At 44.7% G+C, this 20,206-nt stretch overlaps 1 protein-coding gene across 2 annotated transcripts in view; it reads left to right on the top strand.

Annotated features, from left to right (window-relative positions):
• LOC110485810 (ubiquitin carboxyl-terminal hydrolase 43) overlaps nt 1–20,206 on the top strand; it is a 126,692-nt gene that overhangs the window by 13,657 nt on the left and 92,829 nt on the right. For both annotated transcript variants that reach the window (XM_036940477.2, XM_090195900.1), the window contains exon 2: nt 5,931–6,083. In XM_036940477.2, the coding sequence (XP_036796372.1) occupies nt 5,931–6,083 (153 nt within the window). The remainder of the gene's footprint in view (nt 1–5,930; nt 6,084–20,206) is intronic.

Raw genomic sequence — 20,206 nt, forward strand, 5'->3', positions numbered from 1 at the left:
CGAGGGAGGTAGAGTATGGGGAAAAAGAGGGAGCAGAAGGGGGAGGCTTTATTGAGTGGAGGGAATGGAAGGAGAGGCAGGGCAGGAGAGGAATTAAGTGATGACACGTCAGGCTGCTGTAGAAAAATGTAAAAGGAATGGAGGTGCCAGAAATTATGGTGATGGATACCATCCAGCCTCATTCCCACTTTGCAGCAACATCTACTCTTGTGTGTGTGTGTGCCCAAGCTCTTGCTTGTGTGGGTCAACATCACAACCTCTAAAGCTTATGTAATGTCATAATTCCTCATAGTTCTCCCTCCCAGACTGTCATTGTGGAATCTAACAAGGTCCATTTGACAGGCCAGATTGGGGTGAGGTGAGTTGGGGTGACCCTGTAGATGTGTTTTTGAAGGAGAGGAGTAATTTTGTTAATTTATGGCACATTCCTAGTCCCGATGGAGCTCTCCTTATACCTAGCTGTTTACGCCGAAGGTGATGTGGGGTACTTGTGAGACCAACGCTAAAGAGGGGAAAGTCAAACACTCTCCAGCTCACTGTCTTGGATGCCAGGGCAGGCGTGGTGTGTGTGTGAGTGTGTATGTGTGGTGTGATGTTATTGCCTGAGTGTGGGGGTCTCAACCTCTTCTTAGATGTGAGAGGGTGAGAGAGGGCGACTTTGTCAACTGCCCCTGGAGACTGTGCAGGTTAATGGTGTACCTGTGTTTATTTAAGAGGTTAGGTCACCCTCAACTGTATTTTGAGTGTTTGCAATCATTTCTATCTCTCTATCTGTCTCTAGTCTCACCCTCCAGCAAATGTTTGCCTCACCTCTCTAGTAAAAAGTAACTTGCAAGGCACCATGACATGGCGGTAGGAGAGTGCACTGTAGGACCGTGTAGTCTGCCTATGTTTACAGTGGTTATGGAATAAGATGCATCTTCACCCTGGAGACCAGCAGTGCCCTAAATACAGCTGAGGAGTACAAACAGCTTTTAAAGAGGGGAGCAAATATGGTCTGGCATCTTCAGCTGTCACACAGTGACACACACACACACAAAGTCATAAATCATTCAATCCAACAAACTATGTGTAAAACACATTTGACATTTCTACTTCTTGACATAGTAATCCGATTCAAAATGTCCCAACCAACACATTTTACACCCAGGCTCTCTCAAATCCCTTCAATGATTACCAAATAGCCTGGATTATTATTCCCATGCTCCCCTTGGGGACAGAAACACAGTATATCATGTTTGTTTTGGCACCTTCATGACCAGTCATTAAATGTTAGTGTCAGGTGTCTGAGCTGTCTGTCTGTGATTTGGTTGGTTATGATGATGGTGATAAATGGAGGCTGATGCAGGCTTACTGAAACAGGCCTCAACATGTTGGAGAATGTTATTCGTACTACTTTGGTGGGATTACGCCTCTATCTCCTCTCAGGCATAGGGTGGGTGTGAAAAGTAAAGACTATGTTGATATGTCTATGCAGATATTAAGGGGAATTCCTTTGAACAAGAAGTGCAATCTGTTTTTGAAGGATGGGATGGGGTCCTTACTTTCTTAGCAACAGTGCTGCTGTGCAGACCCATTAACATGCCATAGTAGCAGGATCACCTCTGGACGTCAACGCAACAAAATGTGTGCACACAGCAGAACATAACCCCTCTCTCCAAGCCCTCCTTCTCTCAACCCCCTGTCCTAATGAAGCCATCACAGCTCTGTGATGTCATCAGGTTTCTGCTTTCCAGACACAGCGGGCCCACGGTAACCTTGGACACATCGGTTGCTGTCCCCACCACTCTCTCCGCCACCTCCGTTTCTGTTTCCCCCTTTCCCTTTTACCCTTCTGGGGTAGCAACATAACATAACATAACATAACTGCACTGTCCTTTGATAGGCAGAGAGAGTGACTAGGATTAGTGAAAAGGGCTGTGTCCAAAATGCCACGCTATTCCCTATATAGTGCACTACTTTTGACCAGAACCCTTGTCAAAAGTAGTGCACTACATAGGGAATAGGATGCCATTTCAGATACAGACACAGTCAACATGCCTACTCCCTCGGAGGGCCCCCTTCATAATGATTAAGCTCATTAGTGGTCCATCTCAGGTAGTAGGGAGGTAGGGGGCCTCACATCCTGTCCCATGTTTATATTTAGAACACTGGCGGTGTGATGCAGCAATTTTTTATGAAGCGTGGAGGAGCGTCTGGGATCGGGCTCTGTTACTCAGAGGGCGGAGGGAAGAAGGGAGAGAGTGGATGGGCGGAGAAGAGAGAGGGAGAGAGGGAGAGAGAGATGGCTGGTGGGAATGGAAAGTAGCCACCTGGATGTCATGATGGTGTTGTTATTAGCTACGCCCGTCACTGTCTCAAGGAGAGCCAGGGTTGGGTAGATTACTTTCTAAATATCACAGTTACTAGTTACTCATCTAAAATGGTAATCAGTAACGTAACTTAGCGTAATCTGATTACTTTCTGTTACTTTTGGATTACTTTACCCTTAAGAACTCTTGTGAAGAACTCTTGTGAAGAACTCTTGTGAAGAACTCTTGCGACTCTGGTGATTCTCTAATCCACCTCTACGCAGACGACACCATTCTGTATACTTCTGGCCTTTCTTTGGACACTGTGTTAACTAACCTCCAGACGAGCTTCAATGCCATACAACTCTCCTTCCGTGGCCTCCAACTGCTCTGAAACGCAAATAAAACTAAATGCATGCTATTCAACCGATCATTGCCCGCACCTGCCTGCCCATCCAGCATCACTACTCTGGACGGCTCTGACTTAGAATACGTGGATAACTACAAATATTTAGGTGTCTGGATAGACTGTAAACTCTCCTTCCAGACTCACATTAAGCATCTCCAATCAAAAATAAAATCTAGAATCGGCTTCCTATTTCGCAACAAAGCTTCCTTCACTCATGCTGCCAAACATACCCTCGTAAAACTGACCATCCTACCGATCCTTGACTTCGGCGATGTCATCTATAAAATAGCCTCCAACACTCTACTCAGCAAACTGAATGTAGCCTATCACAGTGCCATCCGTTTTGTCACCAAAGCCACATATACTACCCACCACTGCGACCTGTACGCTCTCGTTGGCTGGCCCTCGCTTCATACTCGTCGCCAAACCCACTGGCTACAGGTTATCTACAAGTCTCTGCTAGGTAAAGCCCCACCCTATCTTAGCTCGCTGGTCACCATAGCAGCACCCACTCGTAGCACACGCTCCAGCAGGTATATCTCACTGGTCGCCCCCCAAAGCCAATTCCTCCTTTGGTCGCCTTTCCTTCCAGTTCTCTGCTGCCACTGACTGGAACGAACTGCCAAAATCACTGAAGCTGGATATTCCCATCTCCCTCACTAGCTTTAAGAACCAGCTGTCAAAGCAGCTCACAGATCACTGCACCTGTTCATAGCCCATCTGTATACAGCCCATCTATCTACCTCATTCCCATACTGTATTTATTTATTTGGCTCCTTTTGCACCACAGTATCTCTACTTGCACATCCATCTTTTGCACATCTACCATTCCAGTGTTTAATTGCCATATTGTAATTACTTCGCCACCGTGGCCTATTTATTGTCTTAACTCCCTTATTTGACCTTATTTGCACTCACTGTATATAGAGTTTTTGTTTTCTTTTGTTCTACTGTGTTATTGACTGTATGTTTTGTTCATTCCATGTGTAACTCTGCTGTTGTATGTGTCAAACTGCTATGCTTTATCTTGGCCATCTTGGCCAGGTCGCAGTTGCAAATGAGAACTTGTTCTCAACTAGCCTACCTGGTTAAATAAAGGTGAAATATATATATATATATATATATAAAAGAGGCATTAGAACAAGACAACAATTATCAATCAAACGCATTTGGTGTGTCATTGTAGACATAGTGGTCTCTGACTCTGGTCAGACTCGCTCAGGTGAAACAAACTTTAACTTTCCACATTTTCAATGCAAAATGTTATGTCATTGAGAAAACAGAAAGGTGTCATAATATATACTAACATCTCATTCTGAAATCATGGGCATTAATGGGCATTAATATGGAGTCGGGCCCCCCTGTTCTGCTGTAACAGCCTCCATTCTTCTGAGTAAGCTTTCCACTAGATGTTGGAACATTGCTGCGGGGACTTGCTTCCATTCAGCCTCAAGAGCATTAGTGAGGTTGGGCACTGATGTTGGGTGATTAGGCCTGGCTCGCAGTAGGAATTTCAATTCATCCCATAGGTGTTTGATGGGTTTAGGTCAGGGCTCTGTGCAGGCCAGTCAAGTTCTTCCACACCGATCTCGACAAACCATTTCTGTATGGACCTCGCTTTGAAACAGGAAAGGGCCTTCCCCAAAGTGTTGCCGCAAAGTTGGAAACACATAATCTTTTAGAATGTCATTGTATGCTGTAGCGTTAAGATTTCCCTTCACTGGAACTAAGGGGACAAGAAAAAAATGAAAAACAGCCCCAGACCATTATTCCTCCTCCACCAAGCTTTACACTTGGCACTATACATTCGGGCAGGTAGCGTTCTCCTGGCATCTGCCAAACCCAGATTCCTCCATCGGACTGCCAGATGGAGAAGCTTTACTCATCACTCTAGAGAATGCATTTGCTCTGCTCCAGAGTCCAATGGTGGCAAGCTTTACACCACTCCAGTCGACACTTGGCATTGCGCATTGTGATCTTATGCTTGTGTGCGGCTGCCCGGCCATGGAAACCCATTTCATGAAGCTCCCTACGAACCCTTCTTGTGCTGACATTGCTTCCAGAGGCAGTTTGGAACTCGGTAGTGAGTGTTGCAACCGAGGGCAGACCATTTTTACAAGCTACGAGCTTCAGCACTCAGAGGTCCCATTCTGTGAGCTTGTGTGGCCTACCACTTCGCGGCTGAGCCGCTGTTGCTCCTAGACATTTCCACGTCACAATACAGCACTTACAGTTGATCAGGGCAGCTCTAGCAGGGCAGACATTTGACGAACTGACTTGTTGGAAAGGTGGCATCCTATGACGGTGTCACTTTGAAAGTCACGGAGCTCTTCAGTAAAGGCCATTCTACTGCCAATGTTTGTCTATGGAGATTGCTTGGTTGTGTGCTTGATTTTGTACACACAAACATACTTTCTGAATTTAAAAGTAATCCAAGAAGTATCTGTAATCTGATGACAATATTTTTTCTGGTAACGTAACTCAGTGGTGCGTGCCCGGGGGGAGGAAGTTGTTTAGAAAAATATATTTTTAAGGAACTCAGTCTGGCTTTCAACTTACTCCTGAAAGTTGTAATAGGTGCAATTTAGAAATTGGGTAGTGCATCATCAGTTTTCTTCTGTTCATGTTAGTCTTTGCATACCTTAGAGAGCTATTTATAACTTGTCAGAAATGTCCAGGTCAACTAGCACATGTCAGCTAATGTTTTTCTAGCTTGGTTTTTTAGCCCATAGATTTTGTGGTAATGGGGGGCCTGTGTGAAAAAGTTTAAGAACCCCTGACATTTTTCTGTTATCAAATAACATGTAACTGATTACAGGTTATCAGTTGCTCCCCGAGCCTAAGGGGAGCTGATTGAATACACTGTCGAAAGATGCTGTTTACTTACAACCAGACAACGTTTCCTAATAAGATATACTCTGAACAGTAGTTTCTTTGAAACTCTCAGCTCATGTATTTTGTCGGAAGATTTAAAGGACTTTGCTGGAAACCTAACTGATATTTATTTTCTTGTCCGTATCTAATCTCTTCCTCCCGGTCTTTCCTCAGAGTATTTAGCCAACAGACTACATAGCCTACATCATTTTTTGACCGTGTTCGATATTCCCTGTTTGGTTGACCGGTCAGCCTGTAGGTTAATATCTTTGAGCTTCTACTGTAGTTTGTTGGAAAGTCGTTTTATGTCGTTTGTAATGTCCTCATCTGATTTCCTCCTCCCTGTCTGTCCCCAGAGTATTGTGTCCAAGTACGGCTCTCAGTTCAGGGGGAACTCTCAGCACGATGCCCTGGAGTTCCTGCTCTGGCTCCTGGACCGCGTCCATGAGGATGCCAACCCCACCACCAACAACAACCACAGCAGCAGCAAGACCAAAGCCAACGGAAAGGTAGGAGCAGACCAAACACTGTCACAAAGTTTAGATGTGTTTATCTGTCATGAGACCCAAAGACATTCAGGTATCATAGACATTGTCTTGTGTTGACATCTCAACATAAGAACACCTGTCACCAAACTGAAACATCTTGAAAAATAATTATCACTATTGTGATCGATCAGTCCTGACTCATGACACATTATAGATATACTGTAGCCAACAACTTAGCTGAGGTAAGGCATTTGGTTGATGGTAGTACTATGTTATCCAACTGTACATGCAATCCAAAATTGCAAAGAGCTCTCTGCATTCTACAGTAGCAGCGCCGTCAGCCTCAGCTGTGTGAGAGCAGAGGTACAGTTGCAGAGGCCGATAATAGCTCCTTATTCAGGTGGAAGAGTTGCAGAGGCTTGAGTCATCATATCACCTGTGTCCCACTCATGAGCACACACGTCTTGCCTTGCTCATCGACCAACTTACTTTAGAGCGGGACACGTACACACACACGTGCATAGTGTAGGGTGGGGCCGTTGGGACGAGAGATTGCTACCGCTAGGGCCACCGCTGGGCCACCTTTGCTAAATGAATATAGGAGAAACACTGGACTAATAAGCAAACTTGAGATTGAACTTGGTTAGCATGTATCAACATGTATTTTTGGATTTGCTCATGACCTAACCAGGTTACTCCTAGTGCAGTAGAGCAAAACAGCTCTGAGGTTCCAGTGAGTGCATATTTCTCTTCTCAAGAGATACAATAGAGACTCAATATGAAGAGCTTGTCTCAATGACAACAAAGCAAATTCCTGGTCCTTTCATGTGTCCGACACCGGCCAAGATGACTATTAAATATCTTTATATATATATAAATGTGTATATATATATTCATATATATATAAATATATACATATACACACAGTGCATTCTGAAAGTATTCAGGCCCCTTGATTTTTTTCCACATTTAAAAACAAATTGTCTCATCAATCTACACACAATACCCCATATTGACAAAGCGAAAACAGGTTTTTAGACATTTTTGCATATTTATTAAAAATACAACTGAAATACCTGTTTTACACAAGTATTCAGACCCTTTGCTATGAGACTCGAAATTGAGCTCAGGTGCATCCTGTTTCCATTGATCATCCTTGAGATGTTTCTACAACTTGATTGGAGTCCACCTGGGGTAAATTCAATTGATTTGACATAATTTGGAAAGGCACGTGTCTATATAAGGTCCCACAGTTGACAGTGCATGTCAGAGCAAGAACCAAGCCATGAGGTCGAAGGAATTGTCCGTAGACCTCTGAGACAGGATTGTGTTGAGGCACAGATCTGGGGAAGGGTACCAACAAATGTCTGCAGCATTGAAGGTCCCCAAGAACACAGTGGCCTCCATTATTCTTAAATGGAAGAAGAAGAACCCAATGGTCACTTTGCCAAAAGGACAACCATCTCTGCAGAACTCCACCAATCAGATGTTCATGGTAGAGTGGCCAGTCGGAAGCCACTCTTCAGTAAAAGGCACATGACAGCCCGCTTGGAGTTTGCCAAAAGGCACCTAAAGGACTCTCAGACCATGAGAAACAAGATTATCTGGTCTGAATAAACCAAGATTGAACTCTTTGGCCTGAATGCCAAGCGTCACGTCTGGAGGAAACCTGGCACCACGGTGAATCATGGTGGTGGCAGCATCATGCCGTGGGGATTATTTTTAAGTGGCAGGGACTGAGAGATTAGTCAGAATCGAGGGAAACATGAACGGAGCAAAGTACAGAGAAATCCTTGATGAAAACTTGCTCCAGAGCCTTCAGGACCTCAGACTGGGGCAAAGATTCACCTTCCAACAGTACAACAACCCTAAGCACAAAGCCAAGCCAAGGCAAGGCAGGAGTGGCTTCGGGACAAGTCTCTAAATGTCCTTGAGTGGTCCAGCCAGAGCCCAGACTTGAACCCGATCGAACATCTCTGGAGAGACCTGAAAATAGCTGTGCAGTGACGCTCCCCATCCAACCTGACAGAGCTTGAGAGGATCTGCAGAGAAGAATGGGAGAAACTCACCAAATACAGGTGTGCCAAGCTTGTAGCGTCATACCCAAAATGACTCGAAGCTGTAATTGCTGCCAAAGGTGCTTCAACAAAGTACTGAGTAAAGGGTCGGAATTCTTATGTAAATGTGTTATTTCAGTTTTTATATTTAATACATTTGCAAAAATGTCTAAAAAACAGTTTTTGCTTTGTCATTATGGGCTATTGTGTGTAGCTTGAAGAAGAAACATTTTTTAATTTGATACACTGCCGATTTTGCAAGTTTTCCTACTTACAAAGCATGTAGAGGTCTGTAATTTCTTTATCATAGGTACACTTCAACTGTGAGAGACGGAATCTAAAACAAAAATCCAGAATATCACATTGTATGATTTTTAAGTAATTGATTTGCATTTTATTGCATGACATAAGTATTTGATCACCTACCAACCAGTAAGAGTTGCGGCTCTCACAGACCTGTTAGTTTTTCTTTAAGAAGCCCTCCTGTTCTCCACTCATTACCTGTATTAACTGCACCTGTTTGAACTCGTTATCTGTATAAAAGACACCTGTTCACACACTCAATCAAACAGACTCCAACCTCTCCACAATGACCAAGACCAGAGAGCTGTGTAAGGACATCAGGGATACAATTGTAGACCTGCACAAGGCTGGGATGGGCTACAGGACAATAGGCAAGTAGCTTGGTGAGAAGGCAACAACTGTTGGCGCAATTATTAGAAAATGGAAGAAGTTCAAGATGACGGTCAATCACCCTCGGTCTGGGGCTCCATGCAAGATCTCACCTCGTGGGGCATCAATGATCATGAGGAAGGTGAGGGATCAGCTCAGAACTACACGGCAGGACCTGGTCAATGACCTGGAGAGAGCTGGGACCACAGTCTCAAAGAAAACCATTAGTAACACACTACGCCTTCATGGATTAAAATCCTGCAGCGCACGCAAGGTCCCCCTGCTCAAACCAGTGCATGGCCGTCTGAAGTTTGCCAATGACCATCTGGATGATCCAGAGGGGGAATGGAAGAATGTCATGTGGTCTGATGAGACAAACTTAGAGCTTTTTGGTCTGAACTCCACGCGCCGTGTTTGGAGGAAGAAGAAGGATGAGTACAACCCCAAGAACACCATCCCAACCGTGAAGCATGGAGGTGGAAACATCATTCTTTGGGGATGCTTTTCTGCAAAGGGGACAGGACGACTGCACTGTATTGAGGGGAGGATGGATGGGGCCATGTATCGCAAGATCTTGGCCAACAACGTCCTTCCCTCAGTAAGAGCATTGAAGGTGGGTCGTGGCTGGGTCTTCCAGCATGACAACGACCCGAAACACACAGCCAGGGCAACTAAGGAGTGGCTTCGTAAGAAGCATCTCAAGGTCCTGGAGTGGCCTAGCCAGTCTCCAGACCTGAACCCAATAGAAAATCTTTGGAGGGAGCTGAAAGTCCGTATTGCCCAGCGACAGCCCCGAAACCTGAAGGATCTGGAGAAGGTCTGTATGGACTACTGGGCCAAAATCCCTGCTGCAGTGTGTGCAAACCTGGTCAAGAACTACAGGAAACGTATGATCTCTGTAATTGCCAACAAAGGTTTCTGTACCAAATATTAAGTTCTGCTTTTCTGATGTATCAAATACTTATGTCATGCAATAAAATGCAAATCATACAATGTGATTTTCTGGATTTTTGTTTTAGATTCCGTCTCTCACAGTTGAAGTGTACCTATGATAAACATTACAGACCTCTACATGCTTTGTAAGTAGGAAAACCTGCAAAATCGTCAGTGTATCAAATACTTGTTCTCCCAACTGTGTATATATATACATATATATATATATATATTTCTAGTGTTAAACAAATCAAAATATATGTTATATTCTTCAAAGTAGCCACCTTTGCCATGACAGTTTTGCATACTCTTGACATTCTCACAACCAGCTTCATGAGGTAGTCACCTGGAAAATGCATTTCAATTAACAGGTGTGCCTTGTTTAAAGTTCATTTGTGGAATTCCTTTCCTTCTTAATAATGCGTTTGAGCCAATCAGTTGTGCTGTGACAAGGTAGGGGTGGTATACAGAAGATAGCCCTATTTGCCAAGAATAGCTCAAATAAGCAAAGAGAAGCGACAGTCCATCGTTACTTTAAGACTTGAAGGTCAGTCAATCCGGAAAATTTCAAGAACTTTGAAAGTTTCTTCAAGTGCAGTCGCAAAAAGAATCAAGCACTATGATGAAACTGGAGAGCCCTGGACCATCACAGAAAAGGAAGACCCAGAGTTACCTCTGCTGCAGAGGATAAGTTCATTAAAGTTAACTGCACCTCAGATTGCAGCCCAAATATTGGTTCATAGAGTTTAAGTAACAGACATATCTAAACATGAGCTGTTCAGAGGAGACTGTGTGAATCAGGCCTTCGTGGTCTAATTTCTCCAAAGAAACAACTACTAAAGGACACCAATAAGAAGACGAGACTTGCTTGGGCCAAGAAACATGAGCAATGGACATTAGACCAGTGGAAATCTGTCCTTTGGTCTGATGAGTCCAAATTTGAGATTTTTGGTTCCAACCGCTGTGTCTTTGTGAGACGCAGAGTAGGTGAACGGATGATCTCCGCATGTGTGATTCCCACCATGAAGCATGGAGGAGGAGGTGTGATGGTGTGGGGGTGCTTTGCTGGTGACACTGTCTGTGATTTATTTAGAATTCAAGGCACACTTAACCAGCATGGCTGCACAGCATTCTGCAGTGATATACGCCATCCCATCTGGTTCGCGCTTAGTGGGATTTATTTTTTTCAACTTCACACCTCCAGGTTGTGTAAGAGCTATTTGACCATGAAGGAGAGTGATGGAGTGCTGCATCAGATGACCTGACCTCCACAATCACCCGACTTCAACCCAATTGAGATGGTTTGGGATGAGTTGGACTGCAGAGTGAAGGAAAAGCAGCCATAAGTGCTCAGCATATGTGGGAACTCCTTCAAGGTGAAGCTGGTTGAGAGAATGCCAAGAGTGTGCAAAGCTGTTATCAAGGTAAAGGGTGGCTCTTTTAAAGAATCTAAAATATATTTGTTATTTGTTTAACACCTTTTTGGTTACTACATGATTCCATATGTGTTATTTCATAGTTTTGATGTCTTCACTATCATTCTACAATGTAGAAAATAGTAAATATAAAGAAAAATCCTTTAAGTGGTAGGTGTGTCCAACTGTTTGACTGGTATTGTGTATATATATGTATTAGAATAAACAAACATAGTCAAAAACAATAGACAACATAACTGACAATTAACTTTCTTGATGAGAGGCAGGTCATCAGCTTAATGAGCAGGCCAGCTCGTTAGAAGAGTCGACCAATAGCACAGGCCGCAGGCTAAGGAATGAAGGCCCCACCGCGGGCCCTCTCCTCAGCTCCTCTTGCATTGCCTGAAGAGAATAGTACAAAAGCACTGTACTTGTTATATTCACCCAGCCAGGTCACAGAAATCAATGAATGCATTTGAGGAAAAAGAGACACGGAATGTGTGATATGAGGCCGCTTTAGAATCCCATTGCCTTGACGACCCTGGTCCCTTTCTCAATGGGAATGATGAGTCTAGCCACTGCGGCATCTGAGTGTTGTGTCACTCATGACTGTATTACTATTTACCCGCCGGGGCCTCTGAAACGGGCCATTGTGTGTGTGTGTGTTTGTGTGTAGCAGGAGATGTTGTTGAATTGGCAGCCTGCTGTGTGATGCCCCCTCTCATTCTCTCTCTTTCCATCCCTCTCCTCTCTCCTCTGGCTGCTGCTGCAGAGGGGAAGGGATCAGAGGAGGGTGTACCACATTGGCAGAGAAAGCACGGCATACTATGACTTATAATGTGATCTCTAATAAATTAAATTTAAATACACATTGCCCCTTTAGGGTGTGCGATGGTTACAATGATGCCTCGCTTCATTGCTTTTCATATCCGCGTCCTCTTTGGCTTTTGCTCATCTCCGTCCGCTATTATTAGCCAATGAAGTCCTTATTCTCATTGACTGCCATCGCGACGCCTCCTAACAGCTAATGCCTTTCTCTGCGGCTACGCTATAGAGGAGGCCCTTTATGCCACGTCAACAGCTCAGGGCTCTGGTTGTCATTAGCCGCCGCTGAATCATGGCTCCATAAAGCCGCTTTGCCGCCGACGCCTCGGCCCGAGAAAGAAGAAGCTATTTCAGAGAACGCTGTGTGTATGTGTGTGTGATCCATTTCCAATTATTTTCTGTAATTTAATTAATTCTCAGTTTGTTTATAGCTCCATCTTTCTCACCTCCCTCGTCTCCTCTGCTCTCCTTTCCTCCTCCGTCCTACTCTCTCTCTCCATTGGCTGGTGTTAGAGCACTGATTGTGTGCATCGCGGCGTAGAGCGTACACACAGGTAGCAAATGGACAGAACAGATTGATAGAGGGATGGGTGTATGGATTGATGGGCTGAGAGAGAGTGAGAGCAGAGCAGGGTGACACCTCCGTCGTCAGAGCCTGTGAAACGGGCGTTTCAAGTGAGAGCAAAGAAGACCCAGATCAATCTGCTGACCTTACAGAAACCCGAGGAGACACATTCTGACCCTGCCTGCCTCTTTCACTGAGTGAATGGTACCTTTCTTATACAGTGAGCTCCAAAAGTATTGGGACAGTGACACATCTTTTATTCTGGCTCTGTACTCCCAGCACTTTGGATTTTAAATGATACAATGGCTATGAGGTTAAAGTGGAGACTATCCGCTTTCATTTGAGGGGTTTTTCCATCCATATTGGGTGAACCATTTAGAAATGACAGCACTTTTTGTACGTAGTCCCTCCATTTTAGGGGACCAAAAGTATTGGGACAGATTCACCTGTGCGTATTAAAGTAGTAAAAAGTATTTGGTCCCATATATCTATCATGCAATGACTTCATAAAGGTTGTGACTACACATTTCTTGGATGCATTTGTTTTGGTTGTGCTTCAGATTATTTTGTGCCATATAGAAATTAATGGTAAATGGAGTCACTTTTATTGTAAATGAAAAAATAATATGTTTCTGAACACTTCTACATTAAATCTTCTACTGCAAATCTACCAAGACCTGGCCGTCCCTCTAAACTATCAGCTCATACAAGGAGAAGACTGATCAGAGATGCAGCCAAGAGGCCCATGATCACTCTGGATGAACTGCAGAGATCTACAGCTGAGGTGGGAGACTCTGTCCATAGGACAACAATCAGTCGTATATTGCACAAATCTGGCCTTTATGGAAGAGTGGCAAGAAGAAAACCATTTCTTAAAGATATCCATAAAAAGTGTCGTTTAAAGTTTGCCACAAGCCACCTGGGAGACACACCAAACATGTGGAAGAAGGTGCTCTGGTCAGATGAAACCAAAATTGAACTTTTTGGCAACAATGCAAAACGTTATGTTTGGCGTAAAAGCAACACAGCTTAACACACCATCCCCACTGTCAAACATGGTGGTGGCAGCATCATGGTTTGGGCCTGCTTTTCTTCAGCAGGGACAGGGAAGATGGTTAAAATTGATGGGAAGATGGATGGAGCCAAATACAGGACCATTCTGGAAGAAAACCTGATGAAGTCTGCAAAAGACCTGAGACTGGGACCGAGATTTGTCTACTAACAAGACAATGATCCAAAACATAAAGCAAAATCTACAATGGAATGGTTCAAAAATAAACATATCCAGGTGTTAGAATGGCCAAGTCAAAGTCCAGACCTGAATCCAATCGAGAATCTGTGGAAAGAACTGAAAACTGCTGTTCACAAATGCTCTCCATCCAACCTCACTGAGCTCGAGCTGTTTTGCAAGGAGGAATGGGAAAAAATGTCAGTCTCTCGATGTGCAAAACTGATAGAGACATACCCCAAGCGACTTACAGCTGTAATCGCAGCAAAAGGTGGCGCTACAAAGTATTAACTTAAGGGGGCTGAATAATTTTGCACGCCCAATTTTTCTGTTTTTGATTTGTTCAAAAAGTTTGAAATATCCAATAAACGTCGTTCCACTTCATGATTGTGTCCCACTTGTTGTTGATTCTTCACAAAAAAATACAGTTTTATATCTTTATGTTTGAAGCCTGAAATGTGGCAAAAGGTCGCAAAGTTCAAGGGGGCCGAATACTTTCGCAAGGCACTGTATAAGTGAATTTGTCCCTATACTTTTGGTGTGTCTATGTACAAAAAGTGCTGTAATTTCTAAACGATTCACCCAATATAGATGGAAATACCCTCAAATTAAAGCTGACAATCTGCACTTTAACCTCCTCGTCATTGTATCATTTCAAAGTGCTGGAGTACAGAGCAAAAATGTCGCTTTTGTAGCTCACTGTATCTCCTCCTCTACAGTACATTTCCTTACAACTCTATAACTGCTTAGTTTCAACATCCTTACACATCCACTTTCTACTCCAATTCTTCTCCAACCTTACACCCCACTTTTACTGTCACCTTTGCAAAACTAAAGACAAATCACACCGGCCTGCAAGGCCCATAGAACAGAGCAGAAACCAAACCTCAAAGCTAATGCACCTGCAGTCCTCCATTTTAAGATCACTCCTCTGTTATTGGTGTATGGGTTCAGGTAGGGCTGAGCGATATGGCAAATAAATTATCACGATATCTATATATTTTTTTATTCGATAATGATAATTATCACAATATTAATCAAATCATGTTTAAAAGGTGCATATCTGCTTCAGGCACAAGGATGCCTAATGTCTGAACAAACCACTAGGCAGTTGGGCCAGTAATCAGCAGGTAGCCTAGTGGTTAGAGCGTTGGGCCAGTAACCAGCAGGTAGCCTAGTGGTTAGAGCGTTGGGCCAGTAACCAGCAGGTAGCCTAGTGGTTAGAGCTTTGGGCCAGTAACCAGCAGGTAGCCTAGTGGTTAGAGCTTTGGGCCAGTAACCAGCAGGTAGCCTAGTGGTTAGAGCGTTGGGCCAGTAACCAGCAGGTAGCCTAGTGGTTAGAGCTTTGGGCCAGTAACCAGCAGGTAGCCTAGTGGTTAGAACGTTGGGCCAGTAACCAGCAGGTAGCCTAGTGGTTAGAGCGTTCTGCCAGTAACCAGCAGGTAGCCTAGTGGTTAGAGCTTTGAGCCAGTAACCAAAAGGTTGCTAGATTGAATCCCCAAGCTGAGTAAAAATCTGTCGTTCTACCCCTGAACAAGGCAGTTAACACACTGTTCCCCGATAGGCCGTCATTGTAAATAAGAAGTTGTTCTTAACTGACTTGCCTAGTTAAATAAAGGTTACATTAATATAATAAAATTATGTGAGCTACCCATACAATTATACTTTAAGGAAAATTGTTCCATGTTTGCGGCCAGGGAACACGTACCTGGGGTCAATTAAATTGATAAGCCTCTTGAAACCTTCCTTTTCAACTGTGCTAATTGGCAGCATGTCCTTAGCAATGCAATGCAATGCATAATAGCATTTGTGATGTCTTTGTCTTTTCGATGTTTGCTTGTTGGGCATAAACCCTATCAGTGTTGACTGCTTCGGGCAAACATCCCTAGATTGGCTGGTGCTTGAGGGGCGTTTATCAATACCGTTGCGCAAACTCAAACTTCCTACATGTTCCAAAGAGTGATTTTGCTTCAGATGTTGAAAAAGGTTTGTCGTATTACCAGACTTCGTAGCCACCTGTCTACGGCACAATTTGCACCGAACGTTGTTCTGCTCTTTGTCAGACTTCAAAAAGCCAAACCACTTCCAAATTACTGAAACAGTTGAACCCTTTTTATCAATAATTTCTTCGTTGGAAGCTGCTCCTTCTCCATGGCTATCACTGCCACTGTTTTCACCTACATGACTAATTTGTCGTGGTTAATAGTGGCGACTCCATCACTCGAGGTGCTAAGTGGTTTTTAGTGGGCGTTTACCTCTCCACATGCATATTGTCACTTCTCTGCACGTTCCTGCTGCGTCACAGAGGTGAAATGGACTGCTGGACCTAATTATTCTATATCGACATTATCGAAAATGAATCCAAACGTTTTTATATCGTTATTGAGGGAAGTAATTACCTCTATAATTATTGATATTGATTTATCGCCCAGCGCTAGGTTCAGTAGCAGGGACCTACTTTATCTGTATTGGTTCAGTAACCGGGACCTACTATAACCTGTGGTCCAGCATACCTACAACCAGCCATGTGACATGCTGAGCCGGCTCACTTTCCTCAGCCAGTGGAAGGTTACGTAAGGAAGTCAGTCAACAGAGGCAGCTCAGTAAACGGATGTTTGCTGAAGGAAGCCAAGTCTCCTTGAACCAGAATCGTAGTAGACGGGGATTAAAGGGCCAGTGTGAAATAATGCGTGTGTCGCCTTCGTCCAACCTCTCAGGCTTGACAACAGTATTTCTCATAATATGAAAGTATCAGGCCTATCGAAACCGGTTTGCACAATATTTCTCTGGTGTCGGAATGAAAATAAATCAGACAAACTCACTTTGTATCATCAAAGTGCGGCACAAACGTGGCATAAATTTCCCTCTGCGTTTAGAATAGTTACATCTGGACGTCTTGGCCTCCCATCCAGTGGGCATGCCTGCCTGAGTGAGTGGTTTAAAAGCGGATCTCTCTCTCTCTCTCTCTCTCTCTCTCTCTCCTCCTCCCCCCTACTGACAGTAGTGGTAAACGATGCCAAGCACCCCAACACCGCTGCTAACTCACAGAGGCACGATCTATGTATTATTCCATTTTAAATGTCGATAATAGATGGCTTCTCGCTCTGCGCCCGGAGAGAGTTGACAGAGTGAGTGGATGGAGGGAAAGAAAGAAAATAAAAAACAGCCCTGGATAGATGGAAGTAAACTGCTTAGACTTGGAAATTTGGTCTCTGGACGTTGTGGCATCCGGCGAGGCGGAGATAGAACATATTATTGACAGACGGATTTCCATTTGACATTTACGGATGTGAGGGTTAAGAGGCCCTGTTCTCCAGAGAAATGTGTTTGTTTATGATACAGATCAGACGTCGATGACAGGTAGACAGGTATGGGTTGATGGATGCTGTATCGGATGTCTCCTGTCAGTTTTGCCCATTGGGATGTTAAAGCTCTGATACTCCTCATTCAGTTGTGCCATCAGACTTGACACTGGCAGTCCGTCATATAGAGAGAATGTATCTACCATTGGACATCTCTGTGATCCATCTACTGCTCTGGAGGTAAATGAAGTCAGCTTTACTCTCTTGTCTGTTTGCACATTAGTATTATATATTGATTAGACATTGGGGTTCACAGGTCGCTTATCTTTCCTTTGCTTCCTCTCTCACTCGCTCCCTTTTTCTCCCATGCTCACAGTCTCCACTCTGCTTCTCCCTCTCTCTCTTTCTCTCTGCTTTTCTCTCTCTCCTCTGACTCATCTCTCCACATGTCTGTCTGGCCTAGCTGTCTAAGCTGTTGCCAGACGTCAGCTACAGCTGCCCTGCCCAGCGCAGCCAGAGTGTTAAGATCAGGGCGGAGGGGTTGACGGGGCAGACGGCCACAGACTCTCTCTCCTTCTGCTCCGGCGATCCCGCTCAACCTCGCAGGTTACTTCAAATGACACCTCTCCCGCCAGCCCCGCCGAAGCCCAGCCACAATCCCATTAGAACACCAGTGACATTTCTCAGATGCTTCAAATTCCACACGGCATAGAGAGAGAGAGTGGGGGAGAGAGGGAGGGAGAAAAGGAGATGGGGAGAGACGTTTGTTGGTGGATTTGCCCCTGTCTGTTTGACTGCATGATGGGCTTCGATCTCCTTTTCCTTTTACAGACGTCTATTTTGTGTGAAATTGAGCAGCTGGAGAGGAAGGAAATTGAAGCAAAACTCCTTATTTGCGGCTTCCTGTCATGGAACAGTAACATCAATATCACCACTAATACCCCTTTTTTTGCTACACTACTGTATAAAGAAGAACACAGTGGAGAGGGCCATTGTAGTAGTATTGTAGTAGTGGCAGTGTGGTGTATATTTTTATCACTGAAAATATGTATCCCACCACTACGCTACACTACACTACACTACATTACACTACACCACACACACACACACACACACACACACACATACATATACACATACACACTACCTCACCTTATAATAGGATTCACAACACCAACAAAAAAAAACGCTTAAAAAATCTCTGCTTTATCAAATATTTCTCGACGTGCCTCCTTTTTTTTTCAACGTTGGATTCTTCATCCATTATTCACCCTGAGCCGTTTCCGTGTCTTTTTAAAGCCTCCTTCCTCCTAACGTGGCTCCATCTACTATTCACCTATTGAAAGATAAATGATTGAGCAGGGCCAATTTGCGTACCTCCTCCCCTCCCTCCTTCCCTGACTCATTTCAAAATGCTTCTAAGGGATAAAAGAAAGAAAAGGTTTCAGGTGAGCTTTTGGAATGGCATGGTATCGAGAGAGAAAAATAGAAAGTTGTTGACACCAGCAGCTCTCAGCTTCAGGAATTCACCTAACTGAGCAGATAGCTGCTTTGTGTTCTTTTGTCAAACCTGCTGAATTGGGCCGCCTAGGTATCAACGCCTCTCTGTCTAGGTTTGTCTGATCAGTTAGCGCTTCTGAAAGAGCTCGAAGCCTTTTTGGAGACTGAGGTGTTATGTGTCTTCCACTTGGCCTTACTTTGCAAAAGATGATGCCCTGTAAACCTCTCATCCGGTTTGCCTGCTTTTCTTCCGTCAGTAATTCATTGATGGCCAAAGATGGAGATAGATACTAAGAGAGTGGTACTGAGTGGTTTGGCTAGAACCATGACTGTGGATCAGGTGCCCTAATCAGTCACCAGCAGCCCGTCATCCTGCTTGCCTGGTTCGCTAAGATGAAAGCTAGTCCAGCAGCCAGTCCAGACCAGGACAAACAACTGTCTCGCACCACACTGAAGCTTTCCAGGGATTTGAGCTGATCCCTGATCCCTGCTGGCCCTCCTTCCCCCCAGACAGGAAGTGTGGTAGTAGACTAACAGGTATGGTTACAGCACAGTGCACACCAGAGGGACAGAGTCACATGGGGAGACAGAGGAAGGAGAGAAAAGTTGAAGCGCTGTTGGACATCATCTGTGAGGTCATAATGGGGTCAGAGAAGGAGTCTATCGTCGTGCTCGTGCCACAGAGTGATGAAGATAAAGGAGGAGGAAGAGGGTGTGTGTGTGTGCATGCGTCTGCTTGCTGCCCAAGCCAATTACCGCTCCCACAGGGGCATCAGAGAGCCACAGTCACAACATGGTGCAGAGTCAGGACTCAGCGTCCCCTTCAGGAGTCAACCCAGAGTCTATTATCATCCCAATGTGCCCTGGCTTTTCCACAGAGCCTCCAGAGAGAGCACTCTAGCTCAGGGACCCTACCCAAGGACCCCCTATCTAACTGTGGACATCCAGGCTCGTTGTGGGGTAGCTAGGCCTCTCAGAGTATTGCCTGTGCCTGAAGCCCCACAGGGGGCTAATGAAATGGAATCTCCCTGGGGGTCGGGAGAGAAGCTCAAAGTCGGAGGAAGAGCGCCGGCCGCCGCTCCATTAATGAACATTATCCCCGGGATCGATCTGCTGAGAGGGCAGAAGGCAACATCCGGACTGGCTGGCCTTCTCTAGCGCCTCTATTACCTCATGTGGGGGGAGGGGCAGGATGTGTGTGTGTGTGTGTGTGTGTGTGTGTGTGTGTGCGTGCGTGCATGTAGGTGAGACTGAGTGATGTGTGTGGTGGAGCGCTAACAGTGCGGGCTGAAGGGGTCTAGGACACACACAGTGGGCTTTCTAAGGGCACTCAGCCTCAGTTCCTCTCACACACAAACACAGACGGAGTACATATGGCTTCCAAACACACTCATATTTATACATACTACTTCTCTCTCTCTCTCTCTGTCTTTTTTCCATTTCCTTTCTACTATGTCTCAATCCTCCGGGGAGGTAAGTAATGCGACTGTCCCACTTCTCCACTTTCACAGACCACCCATCTTCTATACACACACGCACACACACACGTTACACACACACACAGACACAGACACACACACACACACACACACGCACACACACACACACACAGGTAGGGTACCTCAGAGTTGCCACACAGAGACGACT

This window comes from Oncorhynchus mykiss, chromosome 13 (assembly GCF_057628025.1).
Source record: "Oncorhynchus mykiss isolate SJ-2025 chromosome 13, ASM5762802v1, whole genome shotgun sequence".
In the NCBI taxonomy this organism is placed as follows: domain Eukaryota; kingdom Metazoa; phylum Chordata; class Actinopteri; order Salmoniformes; family Salmonidae; genus Oncorhynchus; species Oncorhynchus mykiss.